The 20,601-nt window shown below is 52.9% G+C and overlaps 1 protein-coding gene across 4 annotated transcripts; it reads right to left on the minus strand.

The window, feature by feature from the left end:
* Positions 1-30: 30 nt before the first annotated feature.
* TAOK2 (TAO kinase 2) lies at positions 31-19,789 on the minus strand. Of its 4 annotated transcripts, none has more exons than XM_049903114.1 (19): positions 19,116-19,784; positions 15,590-15,756; positions 15,352-15,423; positions 15,156-15,257; positions 14,619-14,664; positions 14,389-14,485; positions 14,125-14,238; positions 13,933-14,024; positions 11,731-11,824; positions 11,554-11,635; positions 10,441-10,608; positions 10,007-10,288; positions 9,680-9,841; positions 7,764-8,129; positions 7,475-7,678; positions 6,905-7,144; positions 3,552-3,764; positions 2,211-2,393; positions 31-2,128 (listed from the first exon to the last, which is right to left on the minus strand). In XM_049903114.1, the coding sequence occupies exons 2-19, from the start codon at positions 15,719-15,721 to the stop codon at positions 1,607-1,609; spliced, it is 3,171 nt and encodes a 1,056-aa protein (XP_049759071.1). In that variant the 5' UTR covers positions 15,722-15,756; positions 19,116-19,784; the 3' UTR covers positions 31-1,606. The 4 variants fall into 4 exon arrangements, with proteins under 4 accessions (XP_049759071.1, XP_049759072.1, XP_049759069.1 ...); XM_049903115.1 differs by having other exon boundaries at positions 10,007-10,270; positions 19,116-19,781; XM_049903112.1 differs by lacking the exons at positions 31-2,128; positions 2,211-2,393; positions 3,552-3,764 and having other exon boundaries at positions 5,055-7,144; positions 19,116-19,789.
* Positions 19,790-20,601: the final 812 nt, after the last annotated feature.

The following is a 20,601-nucleotide window of genomic DNA, read 5'->3' on the forward strand; positions in this document are numbered from 1 at the left end:
GGACCACTGCTCACCATCTGGTTCCTTTTAATTTTCCCAGGTTCTCCAGTGAACTTCCAGCCTCCAGATACTGCCATCCAAAGTCTGCCATCAGACTGTATCAGAGAAGAGTACAGCTGCCTATTCTTCCTTCAGGCTGCCCAGTGGGCACCTCTGATCACCCTGCTTTTAGTCCAGTAACCTAATGCCTCGTTAAGAGGATGTGAATGATTGGCCTTGGGGAGAATGCGATGCACAAAGTGTCTTGGAGATGGCTGGTTTGTGTTTTCCTCTTCCCCCTACTTTTGGAAACAGTCGCTTCGTGCATGGACTATCTCTACTTCAACCTAAAAGGAATGGGTACAGGACTCAGAGAAGCACTGGTGGCACAGTGGTTAAAGCACTTGGCTGCTAACTGAAAGGCAAGCAGTTTGACCCACCAGCAGTTCTGCAGGAGATCTCTCTCTCACGGTCTGCTCCCGTAAACATTACAGCCTGGGAAACCCCAGGGGGCAGTTCTACTCTGTCCTATGGGGTCATTAGGAGTTGGAATTCACTCGATGGCACACAACAGGACCTAGACCTGACCCCATGCCTCTGGCTACAGACTGACCCAATGAAGTCACCTCAGGTCTTTGCTGGATTCTTTGCTGAGATTGCTAATAAAATGTAAGCCTGGAGCCTACTGGTGAAATGAACCTTCTGAAAATCAACGAAGCCAAAGCAAAGGGAAGCAGGTAAATTAAGAGACCAAGAGGCTGATGACGTTTTGAGGCCCTGGATCTAGTCATGGCCAAAGCCATCAAAAATCACTGGAGTTTTAAATTACACAGTCCAATAAATATAAGTAAACTACCACTTGCTGCTGAAAACAGCCCTTACTATACATCTTAGACAGAAAGGGTGAGTCCTGGGGTCTGTTAGAGTAACCAACAGTTTATTACAAGCTTGCACTGGGGTTCTGTGCCAGACCCATAAGCTGAGAGGGGCCCCATGACTGCCCCATGCCTGGGAGCAGCCCCTTCCAAGGTCCTTCCCTTGGTCCCCCACCCCAGCCCTGATCCCAATTAAAAAAAAGAAAAAGAAAAAAAGACAAGACGGCACAGGACTTCAGACTGCAACGGAGGAGTAGAGAGACTCAGGTATCTTGATTCCAAGACCCCGTCCTGATCCTTCTTTCCCAGGAAGGCCACCTCCTCCTGTTCTCTCTGCCCCAGACCTGCTCTGCCAGGCCCCAGGTCTGGGGGCTCTGGATCCCCAGTCCACAGCCCCATTGCAGGGAATAGTGGAGTTTTCTGAATATCTCTAGACCCACCCTTCCCCTCCCCCAGGGGACTAGATGAATATTTGACACGCACGCACGCACACCTCCCTCCTTTCCCTAGGCTGACGGAGGGAGGTCCTGGCACCATGGTGGGGAGGCAGGGGCTCCTGGTCAGCCTTGAGGCACCTATGCCCAAGCTGGCCCAGGGCCACTGGCCAGCCCCAAGAAGCTCATGAGATGAGGTTTGAAGGGAACTGGACCTGACATCCTGTCCCCCACGCTTGGGTAGGCCTCAAGCTTACTGCCCTCCAGGATCAGGCTCCACCCACCCCGTCCAGCTCATCTACTCATCTGCTCTGCACTTCAGGAGTAGAAGTGAGAGGAACCGTTAAGGATGTGGGAAGCGACACTGGTGCTGCGGCTTAGAGGCCCAGGGACTGCAGCAGCAGGCGGGCCCACGTTCTCACTGCCACTGCCCCCTGAGGCTGCCCGCCGTAGGGGCTGGGGGCTATTTCTTAGCAGCAGCAGGGCTCCACCGCGGGGTGTCCCACTCTGTGCTGGAGGCCCGATCCAGTTTGGGGGACCTGGGGGAGCCAGCAGAGAGGGCTGACGCCAGGCTGGGGGGGGCATGCCTGGTGGAGGAGGGCCATGGCTCCAGTGTGCCCCTGAGCGGGGAACAGGACGGGAGGGCCAAGCAGGGGCAGGGGGTGGAGCAGGATAGCCCTGGGCAGCAGCCTCGGCTGGGATGCCCCCAAGAGCCATGCTGGAGAAGCCCAGCCTCATACTCTCAGCATCGAAGGCCTCGATTTCACGGGCCTGCCGCTCGAGCAAACTCCGGATTCGCTCGGAGCGCCCTGTCTGTAGGGCCAGCAGCTCCTCTTCCACCTGGGGCACCCAGAACAGAGGTTAGAGTCCAGGGGTGGGGAGCCTGCCTTCCCCTCCCATCCTGGAGGCCAAGCTCCCTTACCCGCTGCTCCAACAGGGCCCGCCTCAGAGCTACCCTCTGCTCCAGCTCCCGCAGCTCCCGTTCGTGTTGACTCTCTGTGCGGATCTTGATCTTGCTCTGGTAAGCATTGAGCAGCTCCAGTTCTTGTTGAAGCTGCTGCCGAAGGGCCTGAAACTCTGCCTCCTGGGTCTCATCGAGCCGCAGCTGGAGAAAAAGAACCAGTTTTTGGGACCTCCTCCTTACCCCCATGATCCTACCCCCTGCGTCAGGTAGGCCTGGGCCCTGATGTTTCGAACAGCAGCCAGTCTCAAGAGCTACCAAAATTAAGGACCATCATGCCCTGTCACACAACAATTACACTTCCAGGAATTTATCCCCCAGGTATTCTGCACATGTGCTTGAAGGTGTTTATAGAAGCATGGCAATAGCGAAATGCTGGATACAACCCCAATGTCCGCCGATAAGGCTGTGGTTAAATAAATTATGGTATAACCACACCACAGAGAACTCTATACTGTTGAAGAAAATGAGATACATGTACAGACATGGGAAGGTGTGCAAGAAATATTAAGTGGAAAAAGGAAGTTAGAGAACAGTATGTGAAGTAGGATACCATTTCTGTTTAAAAGTTTCATATAATTTTCCAAATATGCACACGAACAAATCTAGAATACGCAGTCATTAGTAACAATAGTTACCTCCAAGAAGAAGGATTTGGCTGAGAGAGAATAGCAAAGGATGGGGGACCTTTTGAGGAGCTCTGGTGGTATGGTGTTAAAGTGCTTGGCAGTTTGAACCCACCAGCTGGTCTTTGGGAGAAAGATGTGGCAGCCTGGTTCCGTAAAGATTTACAGCCTTGGAAACGCTACGGGGCAGTTCTACTCTGTCCTGTAAGGTCGCTATGAGTCGGAATCAACTTGACAGCAGTGGGTTTGGTGGTTTTGGGGGAGCTCTTTTGTACTGCATGTAAATTTTAAGCAGCCAGTCCCAGTGCTATGTGTGATCACTTTTACAACAAGAACCTTCAAAATCCTCCAGATTTTGTGGTAAATGGGCCCAAAGGCCACAATCGTTTTGACTTGCTCCCTGTAAACACATTCAACTAACTTGGGCCCAGTAAAAAAGAATTATAGCCACTTGTTTCCTTGGTGGTTCTGGGTACAACAGGCAGGCTGGCTTTGTCAATACCTTAAGAAAATACTAAGAAAAACGATAAAACCACTGGGGAGAATACCAATAATGGGAGACTATGAGATTCCCAAATACAAAAAACTCCACCTGTCTACACCCTCCACCCATAACTACGCTGTAAATACAGGGGCCAAATGCTATCATGCTCCCTCCCTGGACCCCAGGCCTCACCGCCTGCGAGCTGAGCATCTCCGAGATGGACTGGTCATACTGCTCGGCCAGGATTGCTAGCTTGCGGGTCTGTTCTTCCTTGAGCCGCTTAAGGAGGCTCTTGTGCTGAGCTTTGGGAGTGGTCTCCAGCAAGTGTGCCCGCAGAGCCTTGTACTGCCGAGTCTGGATCTTGCACGTCTCCTGGAACTGCTTCTTGATCTGCAGCTCCTTAGACTACGCAGTGGATGGATCGAAGGGAGATGGGGGCGGGGGGAGGGAGAAGAGGAAAAGGAGGAGGAGAAGGAACAACCAGGGGAGAGGGGGAGAAGAGAAAGAGGAGAGGAGACAGAAGCAGAGACAGGGAGAGGGAGAGAAACAGAAAACATGTTAGACAGAGGGGGCGGGGGGAGCTGTATACAGACAGACGTGGAGAGATGGGGTTGTGTGGAGAGATAAGGAAGGCTCTTGGGCAAGAGATGCAGAGAAGACGAGACAGGTTCCAAGAGCACATTCACAGAGCTGGGTGGAAAACCCACAAGGAAGAGCATCAGACAGCATGTTCATGGATAGGAAATCGAGAATCTGTACAGAATACTGAGTACACACAAGAAAGAAGCTCTGATCATGCAGAGACGGAGAAAGTACAACCTAAAGACAGAAACATGTGAGCAAATATAAGAATGTGTGTAAGAGTGAAAAACCAAGTCACACAATACACCCATGGAAAAAGCAACACAACTAAGGAAAGACAGAGGAAGTCCCAGGTTCGGCACCTCAGGGAGGAAGGGAGGGAAGGAGGGTAAGCACTGAGCTAAGAGATGGATAAGAAGGGGTTGCCCCATCTTGGGCCACATAAGGGAAAGGGTCAAAGGATGTGGCCAGAAAGGGCCTAACAAACTCAATGGGCCAGCAGCTGCCACCCTCCTGACCAGATCCGCATTCCAGCCCCGCTCCTTACACACTCAGCTCCCACCCCAAGCCCACAACCAATCCCATTTCCACTGTTCCATCACTCTCTGCCTGGCCCCTCAAGCTCAGCCCCCCAACCCCCGCCCCGTGGAGGGTTTGCAGTCTCATCCCCCAACCCTTTCGGGTAATGCTTGATGCCAGGAGAGAAACTTCATTCCCGGACAGAAGGGAACCATGGAGGGACTGGGTTGGTAGAAAAGGCAGGGCTCGGAGGACAAAGGACCCAGAACCAAAGGGCTCTCTAGAAGGAACCTACCAACTGGGAACTGTGGGACCAAGAAGTTTTGTGGAAGCTCAACAGGGGCCCAGACCCCAGAGCTGGGGGTGGTTGTGGTGCAATGAAACTACAAAGCCATAGAGGATGAGGCTGAGGAGTGAAAGGGGTTAAGATAACGTAGATGGCGGTGAAGAGGTCGTGGAACTGGGAGTCAAGGGTCTAGATTGGGGGCATACCGGGGAGGCTAGGCGGCAGGACAAAGCAGACAGAGGCAGCCTGGGCCAAAGGTACAGTTCCGCTCAGATATTTTATTTGTGTTTGTCTTTTTCTTTTTTTTTTGGTAGGGGGAAGGGGACAGGTTGGAAGGGAGACAGAAAAACAAAATCAAAGAGGAGAAAAAAAAAACCATGACTCTTCCCACCCACCACCACCCCTGGCCCCAGGCCTGAGTCGATGAGGGTGAGGATGAACACACACACAGCGGGAGGACAGCAATAACTTAGGGGGAGGGGGGGCATCAGGAGAACACAAAGTGTAACTTCCAGACTCCACCACGGAGGAGGCAGCCTGTCTAGAGGTCCGAGGGCCAGGGAAGTATACTGAAGATGGAGGAATGGAAGGGAGGATTTGGTTCTGGAGAGACTTCACTGAGTAGTGGAGATAAAGTGCTCAATGCTCTAGGTCTGGGCTGGGGAAGGGCTGGAGCTGGTCACCTCCAGGGAGGAAGGGCCCGGGATTGGCGGGTTCGGGACCTCCGCCCAGCTAGACTCCCTGGTGGTAGCTGGCGGGAGGCAGGGGGCCCCAGCTGGCGCTGGCTGCGTGGTAGCAGTCGGGGGATGCGGCTGGGCCGTTCACCCCGAAGCACACCCCAGCTGGCCAGTGTGTGGATGGCCCAGGGGGGCAGGTGGGAGGCTAAACCCCGGCTGGCCCGTGCCAGACGCCAGTTCCAGCCCTTGCACAGAGCCCAAACCCTTGCCAACAGGGCAAATGGGTGTTGGGCGGTGCGGGGACTACCCCGCCGGGGCCCGGGTACAGGGAGACGGCTGCGGAAGCCATCCTTGTTGGTCTTGGGGTAGAGTGCAAACAGGCCCCGGTCCCCCACAGCCCCACAACCCTGTAGGGCCCGGAAGGCCATGGGTGACAGGCGCAGCAGAGCCCGCAACCAGAGTCGAGAGATGCCCCGGCGCATCCGGGGACCCTGCTGCCGCACCCACTTGCCCCCAGCTGCCACAGCTGCCAGGGGTAGAGCCAGGCTTGGCCAGGCTAGAAGCCAGGCAGCCCCAAGGCCCAGAGGCACACCCAGAAGGCCCCGGCGCCAGCTCAGGCCCAGGACAGCCCCCAGTGCAGTACCCTGGGCCAGGAGTAGGAACAGACTGGAGGGCAGGTGCAGAGCTGTACAAAGCAGTAGGTAGGAGGCCCCGAGGCCCACCAGCCCCACCTCAAGGGCCAGCAGTGCTGCCTGCAGGCCACCCCCACCCTGGGCTGCCAGCAATGGGAGCAGCAGCAGTAGTAGTAGAGGCAAAAGGCCCGAGGAGGACCCCACTGCAAAGGAAAGGCCAGCCAGGAGGCCATGAGACAGGAGGCCAGGAAGCTGGCTGGCAGGGCTGGGCCTCAGATACGTTGGAGGAGGTTCGGGTGGGATGTCTGGGGAGGGACAGCCATCCCCAGGATCCCTAGGGGTTCCAACTGGAGCCCCCTCCTCCTCTTCTTCCTCCTCCTCAGGGACTGGGGTCAGGGCTGGGCCTTGAACCCAACCAAGCTCAAACTCCTCATCCAAGAGGTCCCCATCCTCCTTCCCCCACAACCTCCATGCCCCAGCCTCCTCCTGGCCCACGATGCTCCTCTCCTGGGGTGCCAGGGATGGGACTCTAAGCTCCTCTATCTCCTCCCTGGGTAGACCCCAAACTTCCTCATCAATTAGACTCCTATGTTCTTGTGGATCGGGACTAGGGGTTCCTGATTCTTCTCCCACAATTCTGCGCTCCTCTGGCTCCAAGGCAGCCCCTTCCTTTCCCAGAATCCTTCTCTCTGGAACTGCTTCCTCCTCCTTTCCCAGCATTCTTTGGTCCAGGACTGCCGCCTGGCCAGATGAGCAGGGCTGCTCTTCTCTAGGGGTGTCTGTGCTGGGTGGTCCCAGAGCCCCAGGAATGGGGAGCGGGAGGCCCGGGGGGCCCTGGCCTGCACGTACTTTGAGGCTCTTGGGCTGCTGGCGAACCTGGGCTGCATGCTTCTGCCGCAACTCCTGCTCACGCCGCTTGTTGTACTCCAGCTGGTTGCCCAGCTCCGTCTGGTGCTGCAGGCGGGTGAGCTCAGCCCGTGTGCGCTGCACGGCCTGAAGCTGCCGTAGCTCTAGCTCCCGTGTGGCCTCATGCTGCCGCAGCAGCAATGCACACTCCAAGTCCTTCTGTGTCTGTTTCTTGTTCAAGTCCTGGGGCAAAAGAGAGGGAGGGCCCAGGGGCTCAGTCAGGGAGCCGTGTCAGAGTCAAGGAAGTGAAAGCCCGAGGACTCCTTGGCAGAGGGAGCTGGGGGTGAGGGGAGGCAGGACATGAAAAGTGTAAGTTGGCTGGAATGGGAAGGTCTGAGGAAACTCTTGCAGGGTCTGGTGGGGATGGGTAGCAAAGGTGGTGTTGAAGAGAAGCTGAGTCAAAACACGAATGAGACAGAGGAGAAAGAAGACCACAAGTGAAACAAATGCAAAAGGGATGCTGCCTGGAATCTGTGAACGGAGCAGGAGGGGAGTGAGGATGGGGCAGCCTACCTCCCGCAGCAAGTCCTGGTCCAGACTGTGACGAGCCAGCAGCATTTTGCGCTTGTACTGGCGACACTGCAGCTCAAAGTACTGGCGCTGCCGCCGTAGCAACCCTGCTTCCTCCTCTGCTTGGCATTGCTGTAGCTGTTCCTTCTGTCGCAGAAGCCACTCGGCCTTTTCCCGCTTGGGCGTGCTAGGGTTCTCCTGGAGCTCCTGGGCCAGGGCAGCAGGGGAGCAGGGAGGTCAGGGCCTACCTCACCTACCACTGGTCCCACCCACAGCTGCAGCCCTGTCCCACCTCCTTTAGCTGCTCCTTCCGAAGTTTATAGGTACGCTTCTGCGCCTCCAGCAGGGCTGCCAGCTCCTTCTTCTGCTGCCCAAGAATGTGCTGCTGGAACTTCCGCTCCTCAGTCTGGGCAGCCCGCGCCTCCTTCTCACCGATGGCCTGGTGCCGTCGTGCCAACTTTTCTGCCTCAGCCCCAAAGCCTGCCCGCTGTGCCTCGAGCTCTCGCTGCAGCCGTGCGCTATGCTCCTCGCGCTCACCCCTCAGCCGCGACTCCAGGGCCAGCAGCTGCTTCTGATGCTGCCGTCGCATTCGCTTATAGCCACTCAGCTGCTCCCGCAGGGCTGAGTCCTGCTCATGCTCCTGGATCTGACGGCTCACCTGAGGTGCAGGGGCGGGGAGGAAGAGAGATGGTGCTCAGGCCTGGATCCTATATCTTATTAACCCAGATCATCTTCGTGCTCCAACGGGAAGAACAAATATTTTCGACTCAGGCAGAGAAGAATTTAAATGCCACTTGGTACTTTTCTCACTGTGATCATAAAACAAACCGTTAATCTCTCTGAGCCTATTTCCTCAATGGGATAATGTAGATGTTATCTACTTCACAAGCTGGTGTGATAAAACGATAAAGGCACTGAGGACTGGGCCTGGCACAAAGTAGGAACAATTCAGATTAGGTCACAAGAGCAGAGCAATCAGACAGGCCTAGGCTGAAACCCCAGCTCTGTTACTTATTAACCACGTGAGCTCAAGCAAGTCAACTTCTCTAAGCCTCGGTTCCCTCATTTGTTAAAAGAGGCACTCCTATCTCCTCACAGGAGGCTATGTAGATTAAGCTTGATGTGTACATATAAGCGTCTGAAATACTCTACAAACCAATAAGTACTGGCTTCCTTTTCCCCTCAGCAACACCGAAGGCCTACTCTACCCCAGGGGCTGAGCTGGGATCTGGGCCACAAGATGTCGGAGCGGCAAGAACACTGGGTCTGGATATCCTCATCCAAGGTTCATCCAGCTGGCTACGTCAGTGGATCTCAAACTAGTCCAGGTGGTTGAGTCTCTGGAAGTCACAGACCTCTCTGCAAAGCCCCACAAAGCACTGAGCATCACAGGATCTGAACAGCTGTCCTAGCAGAACCACCAGCCACAAGCAGAGGCCACAAAAAAAAAAAACAAAAAAAACAAAAAACTAGACCCAACCAGTGGCCTCTGAGGGGATAGCTGGTGCTCGAATGCTCAGGTCCAAAGGTTTTATAAAAACATGGATGAAAAACTACATTTCATGAAAATTCTAACTCCTTCCTTTTTCTGTGAACTGAGAAGATTGGCATGACTTGATTTCAGGAGGACTAAGGTCCTGCTTAGAGTTTGAGAACCACTGAAGGTACTTGGGCAAGCAGCTCTCTGAGCCACCGCTGCCTCATCGTCTCTCAAATGTGAGCATCCCTTCCCCTCCCAAGATACCTGGAAGGATTAGACACATGCAAGCGTGGGGGCCTGAGCCGATCATGAACATGAGGCAGACGCCTGAACACCATCCCTGCTCTCTGGGGCACAGAATCCAGCAGACCTGTCATAATGTTATTCAGGGATGCCGCAGCAGAGGCCCAAATGTGTCTGTGTGCAGGGATGTGGAGCATCTGACTGGCCAGAGGAGCCTGGGAAGGCACGCAAAATGTGTTATTTAAGCTGGGCCACAAAAACGGAGGGCAATGTGACCAAAACAGTTTGGGGAAGGGGGAGAAAGGAGGAAAGGTCGAGGTGAAAAGAAAGCAAGAGCCAACAGAAAGTTTGAGAGTAGAACCTGGACTTAATCCTGTGCCAACAGGGAGAATATCATTTCTGGATGTAGGTAAGACAATCTGGGGCATTCAGATGTGGTAAAAAGATGGACGGCAAACATGCAGAGTGGAGATGGCTGCACTTACCAGGGAGGCTGTGCGGATGGTGGCAAAGTGGTCCCGGTTGCGGCAGTAGGCCCGGCGGCGGGCAGAGGTGGTGGTGGAAGTGGGAGCTGGGGCTGTGGGTGGCTGGAGAGGGCCTGGGGTCATCTCTGGCTGGTAGGGGTCATCATACAGGTTGTCAGAGCCCTAAAGGGAGAGAAGGTGGAAGGGATACCCAAGGCGCAGAGACCTGGCCCATGCGGAGCTACTTGAGGAGACCTGTCAAACTTGGGGAAGGAGAAGTCAGGCTTAGGGAGAGAGAACAGGGAACCCAAGGGATTCTGTCAGGCCCACTCAGGGTAAGCTGCATACCGGCAGCCGGTGGATGATGGAGCTGTGGGAGGTGACCGTGTGCTCCCCCTCTTGCATCATGGCCATCTCCCGGGCTTCAGGGCCTTCCTCCTCCTCCTCCTCCTCCTCTTCCTCCTCCTCCTCCTCCTCCTCATTGTCTGAGGCATCTGCTAGGCTGTTGACAGAGCTGCTCTGGCTGGAGGCGCTGATGGACATGCTGGGCACTGAGTGGCTACTCTCCAGACTTGTCAGCGTCCCAGCTCGATGCATGTAGGGGTCCGCCTCCTGTGGACAGGGCGCAGGCTGTTGGGCAGGGAAGGGGAAGGACAAGGGGTGCGTACTTGGAGATGGCACAAGGAGACAGAGGATGTGTGACGGGGGAAGGCAGCCAGCAGCTGCTGAGAGGCAGGCACAGTATGGGGGTTAAAACAGGGAGGTAGGGGAAGATGGGTCACCTCCTCCTCCTCCGGGGCCTCAGCACCAGGGCCGTTGGGCGCCTCTTGGAACAGTATCTTCTTCATCTTGCGGTACTGCAAGTTGTCCAGCTCCCGCACAGCATCCTTGGTCCTTTGGATTAGGTCCATGATGACTGTGGGTGGACGCTCCCGGAGCACAAAGCGGTGCTGGGGTGGGGAGAGAACATTGAGGTATGCTGCCATTTGTCCGCCCCCACCAATAACCCAGGGCTCTCAGCATTTCCTCTGGCCTGGGACACTTATGGGTTGATACTGGCCTTGTCCCAATACCTTCTCTCACAGTAACTTTCTCCGCTGCCCAGTCTCTAGTCCCCAGACAGTTCCTTAATTCTCCAGGCATGGGTGACAGACCAAACAGTCAGGAGATGTGGGTTCCAGCCCAGGTCCTCTACCAAAGTGCTCTGTGACCTTAGACACGTCAACATGGCCTCTCTGGGCCTCACAAAGTATCCCACAACTATAAAATGAATAAGTCAAACTAGACCATTTAAGGATCTTAGGCCCCATGGATCAGTGAAGGTAACAGGGAGTCCCTCTGGTTTTGATAGCTCAAAAAACAGCTTAGGTAAACCTAACATTTACCCAACATAAAGCAACGCAGGCTTTGGGTGTGAATCATATCAGGTAACCCTGGTTATCTCACAATGACCAGAAGCCCTGGCTGGCATTTATACATACCTTTGATTAATAAAACATAGGAAACATAACTTAATAAATAAAACCAACCTGGTAGACCAAATCTTATAAAACATAGAGTCCACTGGGCACTGGGGATGGGGGTGGGAATTCATAAATGAAGCTCTTGGTGGAGGAAGAATTGAGAGCCACTAACTGAAAAGAGGCTCCGGGTGGCACAAACCATTAAGTGCTCAACCACAAGCCAAAAAGTTTTTGGTGTGAACCCACCCAGAGGCACCTCAGAAGACAGGCCTTGAAAACACTATGGAGCAGTTCTACTCTGCACACATGGAGTTGCCATGAGTCGGAATTGACTACACAGCAACGAACAACCACCACCACCACCACCGAGGGGTTTCTTGAGGCTCTAACAAGCTATAGCTCTAGGAAAATGCTAGGCCTATGAGCCCTTACCTTTAAAAGAACCTCTGAGGTTGGCCTGTCTTGAGGGATTTTCTGAAGACAGGAGTCAACAAAATTCCGGAAGTATTCAGACCTGGAAGTCACAGGTTGAGGGAAGGAAAGAAGGGCATGAGCTGGGTAACTTTAACCCATGGCCTAACCCCTATGCCCAGAATTCCCAGTCCTTACCAGTGTCCTGACTGGAGCACGGGGGACTCGTTCTGTGCAATGTGGTATAAGGCACTCATCGCATTCATGTTAAACAGTGGTGGTTTCCGTTCCGCTACAGAGAAAGATCAAGGGGGGGAGAAGGTGAGAGATGGCAGGTGGGCAGGAGAGACTAGAATGGAAATCAGAAGACCTGGGTTCAAAACTCCAGCTCCCTTACTTCCTTGCTGCATGACCTTGAACAATTTCATAATTCTGTTGAGTCTCAATTCACTTATTTCTGTAACTCATCTTCCCCATTACACATGGGGGTGGAATAAGGATCAAAAAAAAGTAATATATGCAAAAGTTCTTGATAAAGTGCTACATAAAAACAGTGTTAATATTCAGGAAACCAACAAAGAAGGCAGAAAGCAGCACATCCAGTTAGTGGTCCAATGAGTATTTACTAGGTACCGGATGAGAGCAAAAAAAAAAAAAACAAAAAAACTGCTAAACATTATCGGGAAGATTAACAAAAACAAGAGATAGCTTCTGCCTAAATAGGTCTAAATAAATAACATCAAGTTTACAGCATTAGTTGGCTCAAGAAGGAGACAGGTAAATGGCTTTGAAGCTGAGGGTGAGGGGTAAGCCTACAGGCTAGTACGTCTGCAGGGAATTCAGCGAGGGTCTTTTGGAAAAGGGGTTTTAGAGAGTTTGGCCTTAGATTTGAAGTTGCAAACCAGAAGCCCGTTGCAGCTAAGACACACGGTTTGTTTTATTTATATTTTTGCCCTTAACAGTGATCCTTTTTTTAGTTAGTTTCCAAAAATAATAATTAGAGAATAATAATCTAAATTTCCAGTTTCTCTTTAAAAAATTAGGTCTGGTGAACTGAAGTTTTCATTCTTGCATAATGATGGGCTGGAACTAAACAATAGCCACCCTCTTTACACAAGAATGGCAACCTCCAGTTTGCCCCAGCCTCCTCCAACCCCCATAACATCCCAGCTGCCATTTACAATCAGGTTTGATTCTTTCTCAACAGTTGAAAAATATTTCTCTGTACCTTGGTTTCTCCCCAAAACTGGGAATAAAATGGGCAGATCTAGGTTTTTTTTTTACATTCAGCCTCCCTCACATACTTCCATCACCCATCTGGCTCCTGCCTTACATAATAAATGTGGACAACGCAAAGGTGGAGGTGTTCAAATGTTTCACCTCAGGTAGAGGACAGGATACAAACCAAGGCAAGAAGTGGGGAAGTTCATGGCACAGACTGAGGTGGAGCTTGTGAAGGGGAGAGCCAGCCCCTAGGAAACAGACCCTTTAGTCTATTGTAAGGGAGAAGGAGCCACTGCTGTCTGAGTAGGTGGGTAAAACTGACCTTAAGTACATCTCTCTGGCATCAGCACATAGAGTGAAGGGAGAAGAGACTGGTGGTAAGAAAGATCACTGCAGGAAACTGGTAGTAAGAACAACAATTTCTTCAGCAACTGTTTAGTTGGGGGCCTCACAAATGTCAATGCACTAAATAGTTGTTTCCATTGTGCAAAACGGCAGACACAAGAAGCAAGGTGTCATGAAGTCACTCTAAGCCTAACTCTCTGCCCTTAGTCAGTCACTATTCTTTGCAATATGTACTGTGTTCTAAACAACCAAAGCCAGTCTCAGTTTCCCATGCCTGCTCTTACCTCTCAGTTTTTGCATATGCTGTCCTCTCTATCTGGAATGCTCTTCCCTACATTCTCCAAATAGTTAACTTACTATTTGTCGTCTGGGTCTATTTAACATCTCTGCTACGACGTGGTCTTCCTCAGCCTCCAAACTAGGCCAAGTCCCTTGTTACACTTTTTTACGACTGCTGTAACTTCTTCAGCCAGCTTTCATCACATTGAGAGAAAACATGACTGCTTCCCCAACTCAAATTTAAGTTCCATGAGGTCAGGGACTGTGTCTACCTCATTCACTACTACACCCCCAGAACCTAGCAGAGTGCATGGCACACAGTGGGCACTCGAAAAGATTTGGAACCAGGATAGTGGACAGGAAGAGATGAATGCTACCAAATCTTTTATCTAAGAACTAGCAGGACCTCATGGCTGCTTGCTCTGGGGATCAAGGGCAGACAAGCTAGAAAGGAGCTTGGAAGCCTAAGAGGATGGGATGGCACAGTGACAGTAACAGAGAAAGGTATAGGGAAGAAAGAGGATGACGCAACAGAGAGGAGAAAGTCCTTACCCAGCTCGATGCAGGTTATCCCCAAGGACCAGACGTCCACTTTGCCATCATACTGCCCTTCATCCATGGCCAGGATCACCTCCGGAGCCATCCTGAGAGAATGGCCAGGATAAAGAAGCTCATCACCCACACAGACCCTGCCAGCCCCTGCTCCCAACATCCCAGGAGCTCTCTCCACTCACTCCCACTCACCAGTATGGGGTGCCCACGAAGGAGTTGGCGGGTGCCATGATGGATGCAGAGCCGAAGTCCCCCAGCTTCACCAAGCCTGGCTCCGATAGCAGGATGTTTCCAGCCTTCACATCCCTGGTAGAGGCAAAGCGCAGGGATGAGACATGTGTTTCAGGAAGACTGGGCAAGGCTTCAACACCCAGTTTCCCAGAAAAAGGCTGTAGCCCAGCTTAGTGAGGAGAGTAAAGAGCACCCCTCTGCCAGCCATCATCAGTACTCTTGTACCTATGGATCATGTTGTGGGAGTGCAGGTAAGCCAGGCCTTGAAGGGCCCCGTGGGTCACGGCCGCAATCTCTACCTCCTGAAGGGGCTTCTTGTGCACTGGAGAGTCAGAGAAAAACATCATCTGAGGGAGCCTAAGGGTAGACCACAGCAAGCTCCCCTTAACCACTCCCCTATAGCTTCTCTGCTCCTCTCCCTCCTCCCACTTCCTGGTCACCAAAGAGTCACTCACCTTCTAGAAGATCAGAAGCTGAGCCCAAGCAATACTCCATCACCAACTGAGGAATGGTCAAAGGTCAGAGGTCAGCAGATCCTAGCCACCCCTGGCCCAGCTCCCTTGGGCAGACACCCAAAGCTTCCTTGCCTATTCTCCATTCAGGCACAGCCCCCAGGTAATAACAGGGAGGAAGGGCAACTAGAGAGTATGAGGGGACGATGGGAAAGGGGTGCTTGGAGCCAGTGCCTCCCCTACAAAAAGCCCAAGACGCTCACCACCACTCCCATCAAAATCCCTTCAAAGCCCCATTCAATCTCCACCTGCCCCAGCCCACATGTCCTTCTCCAGCTGCTAACAATCTATGTTACTCTTCAAGCCAGACTCTCCTTCTGGACTGAAACTGCTGCTCATGGGTTTGTCTGAGGACGAGAGCGGTCAGGGCAAGACTTCCCCCAGCAGCATCCTGAACAGGACCCACCTAGGAGACTGGACCAGGATAAGGATGGGCCAGAGTAGGGGTAAAGATCAGGCCAGGTCAGGAGGCCAGCTTACCCAAGCCGTGTGTTCTCTCAGGTAACAGCCCCGGTACTGAATGGTATTGGGATGCCGGAGTTTCTGCAAGAACCGCACCTCCTTGATGATGTCCTGCCACTTCTAGAGGGAGGTCAGGGGAGGACAGGGTCACCCAGCCTGCACCTTGAGACTGGGGTCCCCCATCCCCCACCCAGTCTTGTAGAGCCTGACCCACCTCATTTGACTGCTTCCCACTGTAAGACATCTTCTTGATGGCCACCACCTCACTGTTCCGGACATCTCGGGCCTAGAAGACCAGTTCAGAAGGTGGTGAAGGCCCCCATTGAAAATCAGGCAGCAGGAGGACTGCTTGCCCAGGAGAATGCAGGAGAGGCTGGTGTGGTAGAGCAGAGGGGCTGCTGGGGAAGAACAGACTTTCCGCCCTCATCCCACCCTCCCAAGCCTCAACTCACAAAGTACACAGCTCCAAAGCTACCATGGCCAATTTCTCGGAGGTCAGAAAAGAGCTTTTCAGGGTCATCCTTGAAGAAGAGCTCAGCTACATCAGGGTCCTTCAGGCTCCCGGCCCGGCCCCCGGCCGGCATGGTGGCCCCCGGGGGCCCTGAGAGTGGGGCCTGGCCTGGTGAACAGAGAAGGGACTCTTAGAGAGGAAAAGGGGCCCTCAGGTTTCTGCCTTCTCTTCTCCTAGTTCCCTGATGAGGGGGAGGCACTGCTGAGGAAGGGCAGGGGGGGATTAGAAACATGAAAGCTCCAAAAAATGAAGTTGCCCTGGCAACCAGAGCACGGGGGCCGGGTCCCTGGAGTCCCTAAAACTGCTAGGAAGGCTCTGGGAAGCTAAGCATCCTCCCTACCTTCCTCAGCCCTCAACAAGTTCCCATTTCCCTACCAACCCTGGCCTCTCCCCTCAAGAATGAAGGATTATGCTTCCCAGCCAGAGCCTCAGAGGCCCAAGTGTCCTGTCCTGCAAGTCCCATACCCCAACTATTACCAGGCACTTTCCTGTTCCTCTCAGCATGAGGCCCCCTCCTCCCTCAACCTCTCACACTCTGGAAGAGGGCAGGAAATGGCCAGGCCGGAGGCAGTGGAAATCCGGCCATTGTTACAAGTGGGTACTGGTCCAGAGGGGCCAGGAGACTCACTCTCAGAAGCGGGTAGCAACACTGTGGCAGAAATCTAGAATGGGGAGGACAGGAATATAAATGGAACCTGGCTTTGGGGACCTCTCTGTGATCTGGGCTGCCTCACTTGTCCAGTTCAATTGCATAAACACCACAACACAGGTATGGGGCATTTTCAATGTCCAAATAACATTTATTGATCACATATAATAAGCACTTTCCATTCATCATTCAATCCTCAACCCAACCCTATGTGGTAAATATTACAACCCCCATTTTACAGATGAAGAAACTGGCTCAGAAAGGTCAAGTGACTTGCCCAAAGCTGGTTCTCCATCACCATGTTTTTGGACTAGCCCTATGAGACAAGTAGGTCAGGGATCATCATCGCCATCTCACAGACGAAGTCACTGAGGCACAAGAGGAAAGATGACTTCTCCAAGGTCAGAGAACAGGACCTTTTCCTCTCCAGTCAGTCCTGCATTCTCATTACTCTCAGTCCCCTGCCTGCAGGAAGCCTCCCCTGACCACTCCAGACCTTGGAAGAGACCCCAGGGCACCCAGGCAAGCACCCAGAGAAAGCTCCTGCAGGACTGGCTTTCCAAGGGGCTTGCAGGCCATGCTAAACACTTGTAGGAACTTAGGCTCACGTCAAGGATACAAAGGAGACTTCAGCAGAGCTGGACTCCTAGGGTAGGGTTTAAGCTACTTAAAAACACCTAACAATTTAGCATGTCATTATAGTCTATCCTGCATTGTTTCCTGTTGTGCTGTTAATTCTGACTCCTTAGCCCAATTGGAAGCTGGAGGGACTCTCTGGTGGGTTCCCAGGGTGCAAAGAACTCAGAATAGCCTGGAAGATTGATTGCCTGCCCTCAGCCCAGCTCTCAGCAGCTCCCAGGCTGCTAAAACCAAACCCCTTTCTCCTACCAGCAGCCAAGCACCCCTCACCCCCACCACACACCCACACATAAAGGCAAGTGCTCACAATTTGCCAGTGGAACCTTCCTGACCTCTCCCTCAGCACCTAGTCGGAGAATGCCAACGTAGGACCCCAGGCCACATATAAATAGTACCACATCACACGATGGCTCTTCCTCACAATATCAATGATCATTCATTGAGCAACTACCAAGCTCTGTGCTAAATCATAACCACCTTCTAAGATGAACAATGTTATCTTCATTCTGCAGATGAGGAAACCCAAGTCCATCTGTCTCTAAGCTACACTGCCAGTACACTCAATCAGCAAGCTACAGCAACAGAGCTTTGAGGAAGTTTCTTATACTCGGTCTTCTCTTCTGTGAAATGGGATTACAATATGGGGCTGTTTTGAGATTTTAATGAGATCCATACTTTTTTTTTTTTTTTAAACTTAGGAGCACTTCCAAAAACCAAACCAAACCCACTGCTGTCCAGTAGATTGTGATTCACAGCGGCCCTATAGGACAGAGTAGAGCTGCCCCACAGTTTCCAGGGAGCACCTGGCTGATCTGAACTGCTGACCTCTTGGTTAGCAGCCATAGCACTTAACCACTACGCCACCAGGGTTTCCAAGGAGCACTTACCAAAAAAAAAAACCCAAACCTGCTGCCACTGAGTCCATTCTGACCCATAGCGACCCTATAGGACAGAGTAAAACCGCCCCATAGAGTTTCCAAGGAGCACCTGGTGGATTCCAACTGCCAATAAAAAGAAAAAAAAATTTTTTTTTTATTGGCAGTTGGAATCCAATAGCAGACACTAAATACATGGATTTTTCCTTCTCCACCTCCAGGGTTGCCACAACACCACTTTAATCTTTTGGGGTCATTCTACCCCAGTAACTTGGCTTTAACTGTTAAGAGACACCACTATACCTATCGTTTGTCAAAACAGTCTTTTCAGGAACCTGGGCCAAAATCTGGGATTAGGGTAAGGATGAAGGTCACAGTAGAGAGAAAAATTCATGAGGTGGAAAAAAAGAGCCAGAGCCTTCCATTAGGATAAGCCTGAATACAGCTCTCCTGGAAAGGAAGCTCATTTCAACCCCCATTCTTAAACCTCACTCCAACTTGTTTTCCTCTGGATCCCTTGCCAAGCCCAGGCACAGGGGAAAAGAGATGGAGCAGGGGCAAGACTTGATCCAAGACTTGGGTTCAAATCCCGATTCTGCCACTTGTGTGACCTTGGGCAACCTCTCTGGGCCTCAATGTTCTCAACTGTAAAATGGGAAAACAGTAATAAAGGGCCCCACAGGGTGAATGTGGTGGAGGAGCATATGAAAGAATGGATGTAAAACCACTTTGTAAATGGGGGACCACTAAACAAACGTGTAAGATTATTCATACCATCACAGAAAGAAGTTACAAGGTTAACTGTAGCTAAGGGAAAATACTGCCAGGCACCCCTAACACACACACATTTTTTTGCAAAGATAAGAAACCCAACCAAACCAGGCCCAAAAGCAGATTAGCAGATCCTGACCCACCATGGGGATCAGAGGCACGAAAATCAATATCCCAGAACAGTCAGGAAAGAGAAGTATAATCGTGTTAGAGGTGATTGTGAGGGGCAAAGTGAACAGAAAAACAGACCAGAAGGATGCAAACCCATATGATTAGCTCAAGCATCCTAGGTATGACCTCTGGTGACATCGGAGACCCTGTCACCTGAGGTCCCCATCAACCAGACACAATGAAGGGAAGAGGAAGGGGAAGAGGGTGGCAACAGAAGGCAAGGCTGGCCAGAGACTGACCACTGGCCCAGTTGGGCTTCCCCATCTTGAGGAGAGGACCTTCTTGGGCCCAGCTTCTCAGAAAGAAGCACCCTTTCTTAGTGCCAGACACAGGGACCCGAGCCCCTGCACCCCGCTTCTCACCTGGAAGGGGTCACTATGGTGCCCCAGCGCTTCCGCCTCCTCCTGGGGTCCTCCAGCGGCTCTGCCAAGCAGGGAGAGGGGCAAGGAGACCCTTCCCCTTGCCACCTCTTCCTCGGCTTTCGCCCTTCCTGAGAGGCGGGCCAGGGAAGCCCCCCCTGGAGGGGAGGGGGTGACAACCTGATCTGACCTCGCGGTCCAGTCCTCCTCCTCCTCGAGGGCGACAGTTGCTGAATCCCGGGTTTCTGATTGTGGGGGTCTGAACCCCAGATATTTGAGCGCGGGGGACTGAATCCGGTATTTGAAAGCCCGGGGATATGAACCCCGATACTGGTGACCGAGGGCCCTGAACCCCAGATATTTTAAATCCTATGAAACACAGCCCTAGGTTTACAGAGATTGGGACCTGAGTCCCGGATATCTGGAATCTGAGGGGCTGATGCCGGATATTTGAGAAGCGAGGGACCAAGCCGGAAATTCGGGACCCAGGAGCCTGAGCCTGGGTCTTCGGCTACCGACAGGGGGCCCACCCCGAGGACGTCCGGCCACACGGCCCCTCTCACGCCAGGGTTCGAGGGTGACAGCCCCCACTCTCGCTCCGGCCTCCTCCCTTTCCCCTTCTCTCTCCCGAAGACAGCGTAAAAAATTGTAGTTAAGACGCTGCCGGCGGCCCCCGCACCCTCTCTCCCTCTCCTCCTCTCCGTCTCAGCCTCCCCCGGCAACACAACCCTGCTCTCGTCCCGATCTCTCTCCCTCTTCCTCCCAATTCCAAGATGGAGACCGGGCGGGAGCGCGCAGGCGCGATAGCGACGCCGGGCCAAGTGGGCGGAGTCCAAAGTGAAACGGCCCCGCCCCCCTCCCCTTACGGTCTCGGTCAGGGAGATGGGCAGCCACCGAGTCTGCGTGCGCGCGCGCCCCGCCACGCGGACCCTGGAGGAGGGGAGAAAGCCTAGTCTTGGAAGGGGAGGAGCCCAGAACGCGGTCGGACACTGGTCGTGGAGAGAGCTGTAACGCATGCGCTCACTCCGCCTTAGCGCGGAGCTCGAGCTTGTTGCTAGGGGAAGCTTTGAGGGGGCGCTAGTGGAAGGAAAGGAGAAGCTGCGATCTGCGCTTGCGTTCAGGGTACAGGTTGGGAGGGGTAAGGGAAGCCTGCTGCTCCGCGCAGAAAAGGCGGGAAAATGGCCTGCTCTTAAGTTGGTAACCATCCAGCCTGGAAGTGGGCTCCCAAGTAGAGGAACCTTGGCACGTCAGTGCTGGGAAAACTCAGTAAGTCAATTCCCTTCATGAAACTGAGGGGCTGAGGATTTGCATGACCTGCCCAAGGTCACACTGCATTTATGTCAAAGCACTTCCATCTAACCCTCCCGGAATTGGCTGGAATTATCAATCTTATCCCACAGTAAAAAACAAGACATAAAGTGGCAGAAGTAACCTATGCCCTAATCCAACCTGTATTCCACATGAGCTCACAGGAAACAAATCTCCCAAA

Source organism: Elephas maximus, chromosome 12 (genome assembly GCF_024166365.1).
Source record: "Elephas maximus indicus isolate mEleMax1 chromosome 12, mEleMax1 primary haplotype, whole genome shotgun sequence".
NCBI classification, from domain to species: Eukaryota; Metazoa; Chordata; class Mammalia; order Proboscidea; family Elephantidae; genus Elephas; species Elephas maximus.

Excerpts from the sequence above, each read along its gene's own strand:
- TAOK2 (XM_049903112.1), bottom strand. The coding sequence starts at position 15,721 with ATGCCGGCCGGGGGCCGGGCCGGGAGCCTGAAGGACCCTGATGTAGCT. Across the intron at positions 14,665-15,155 it reads TGAGAGAACACACGGCTTGG|TTGGTGATGGAGTATTGCTT; the intron begins GTAAGCTGGCCT and ends ACCATTCCTCAG. Across the intron at positions 14,025-14,124 it reads TTCGTGGGCACCCCATACTG|GATGGCTCCGGAGGTGATCC; the intron begins GTGAGTGGGAGT and ends CCATTCTCTCAG.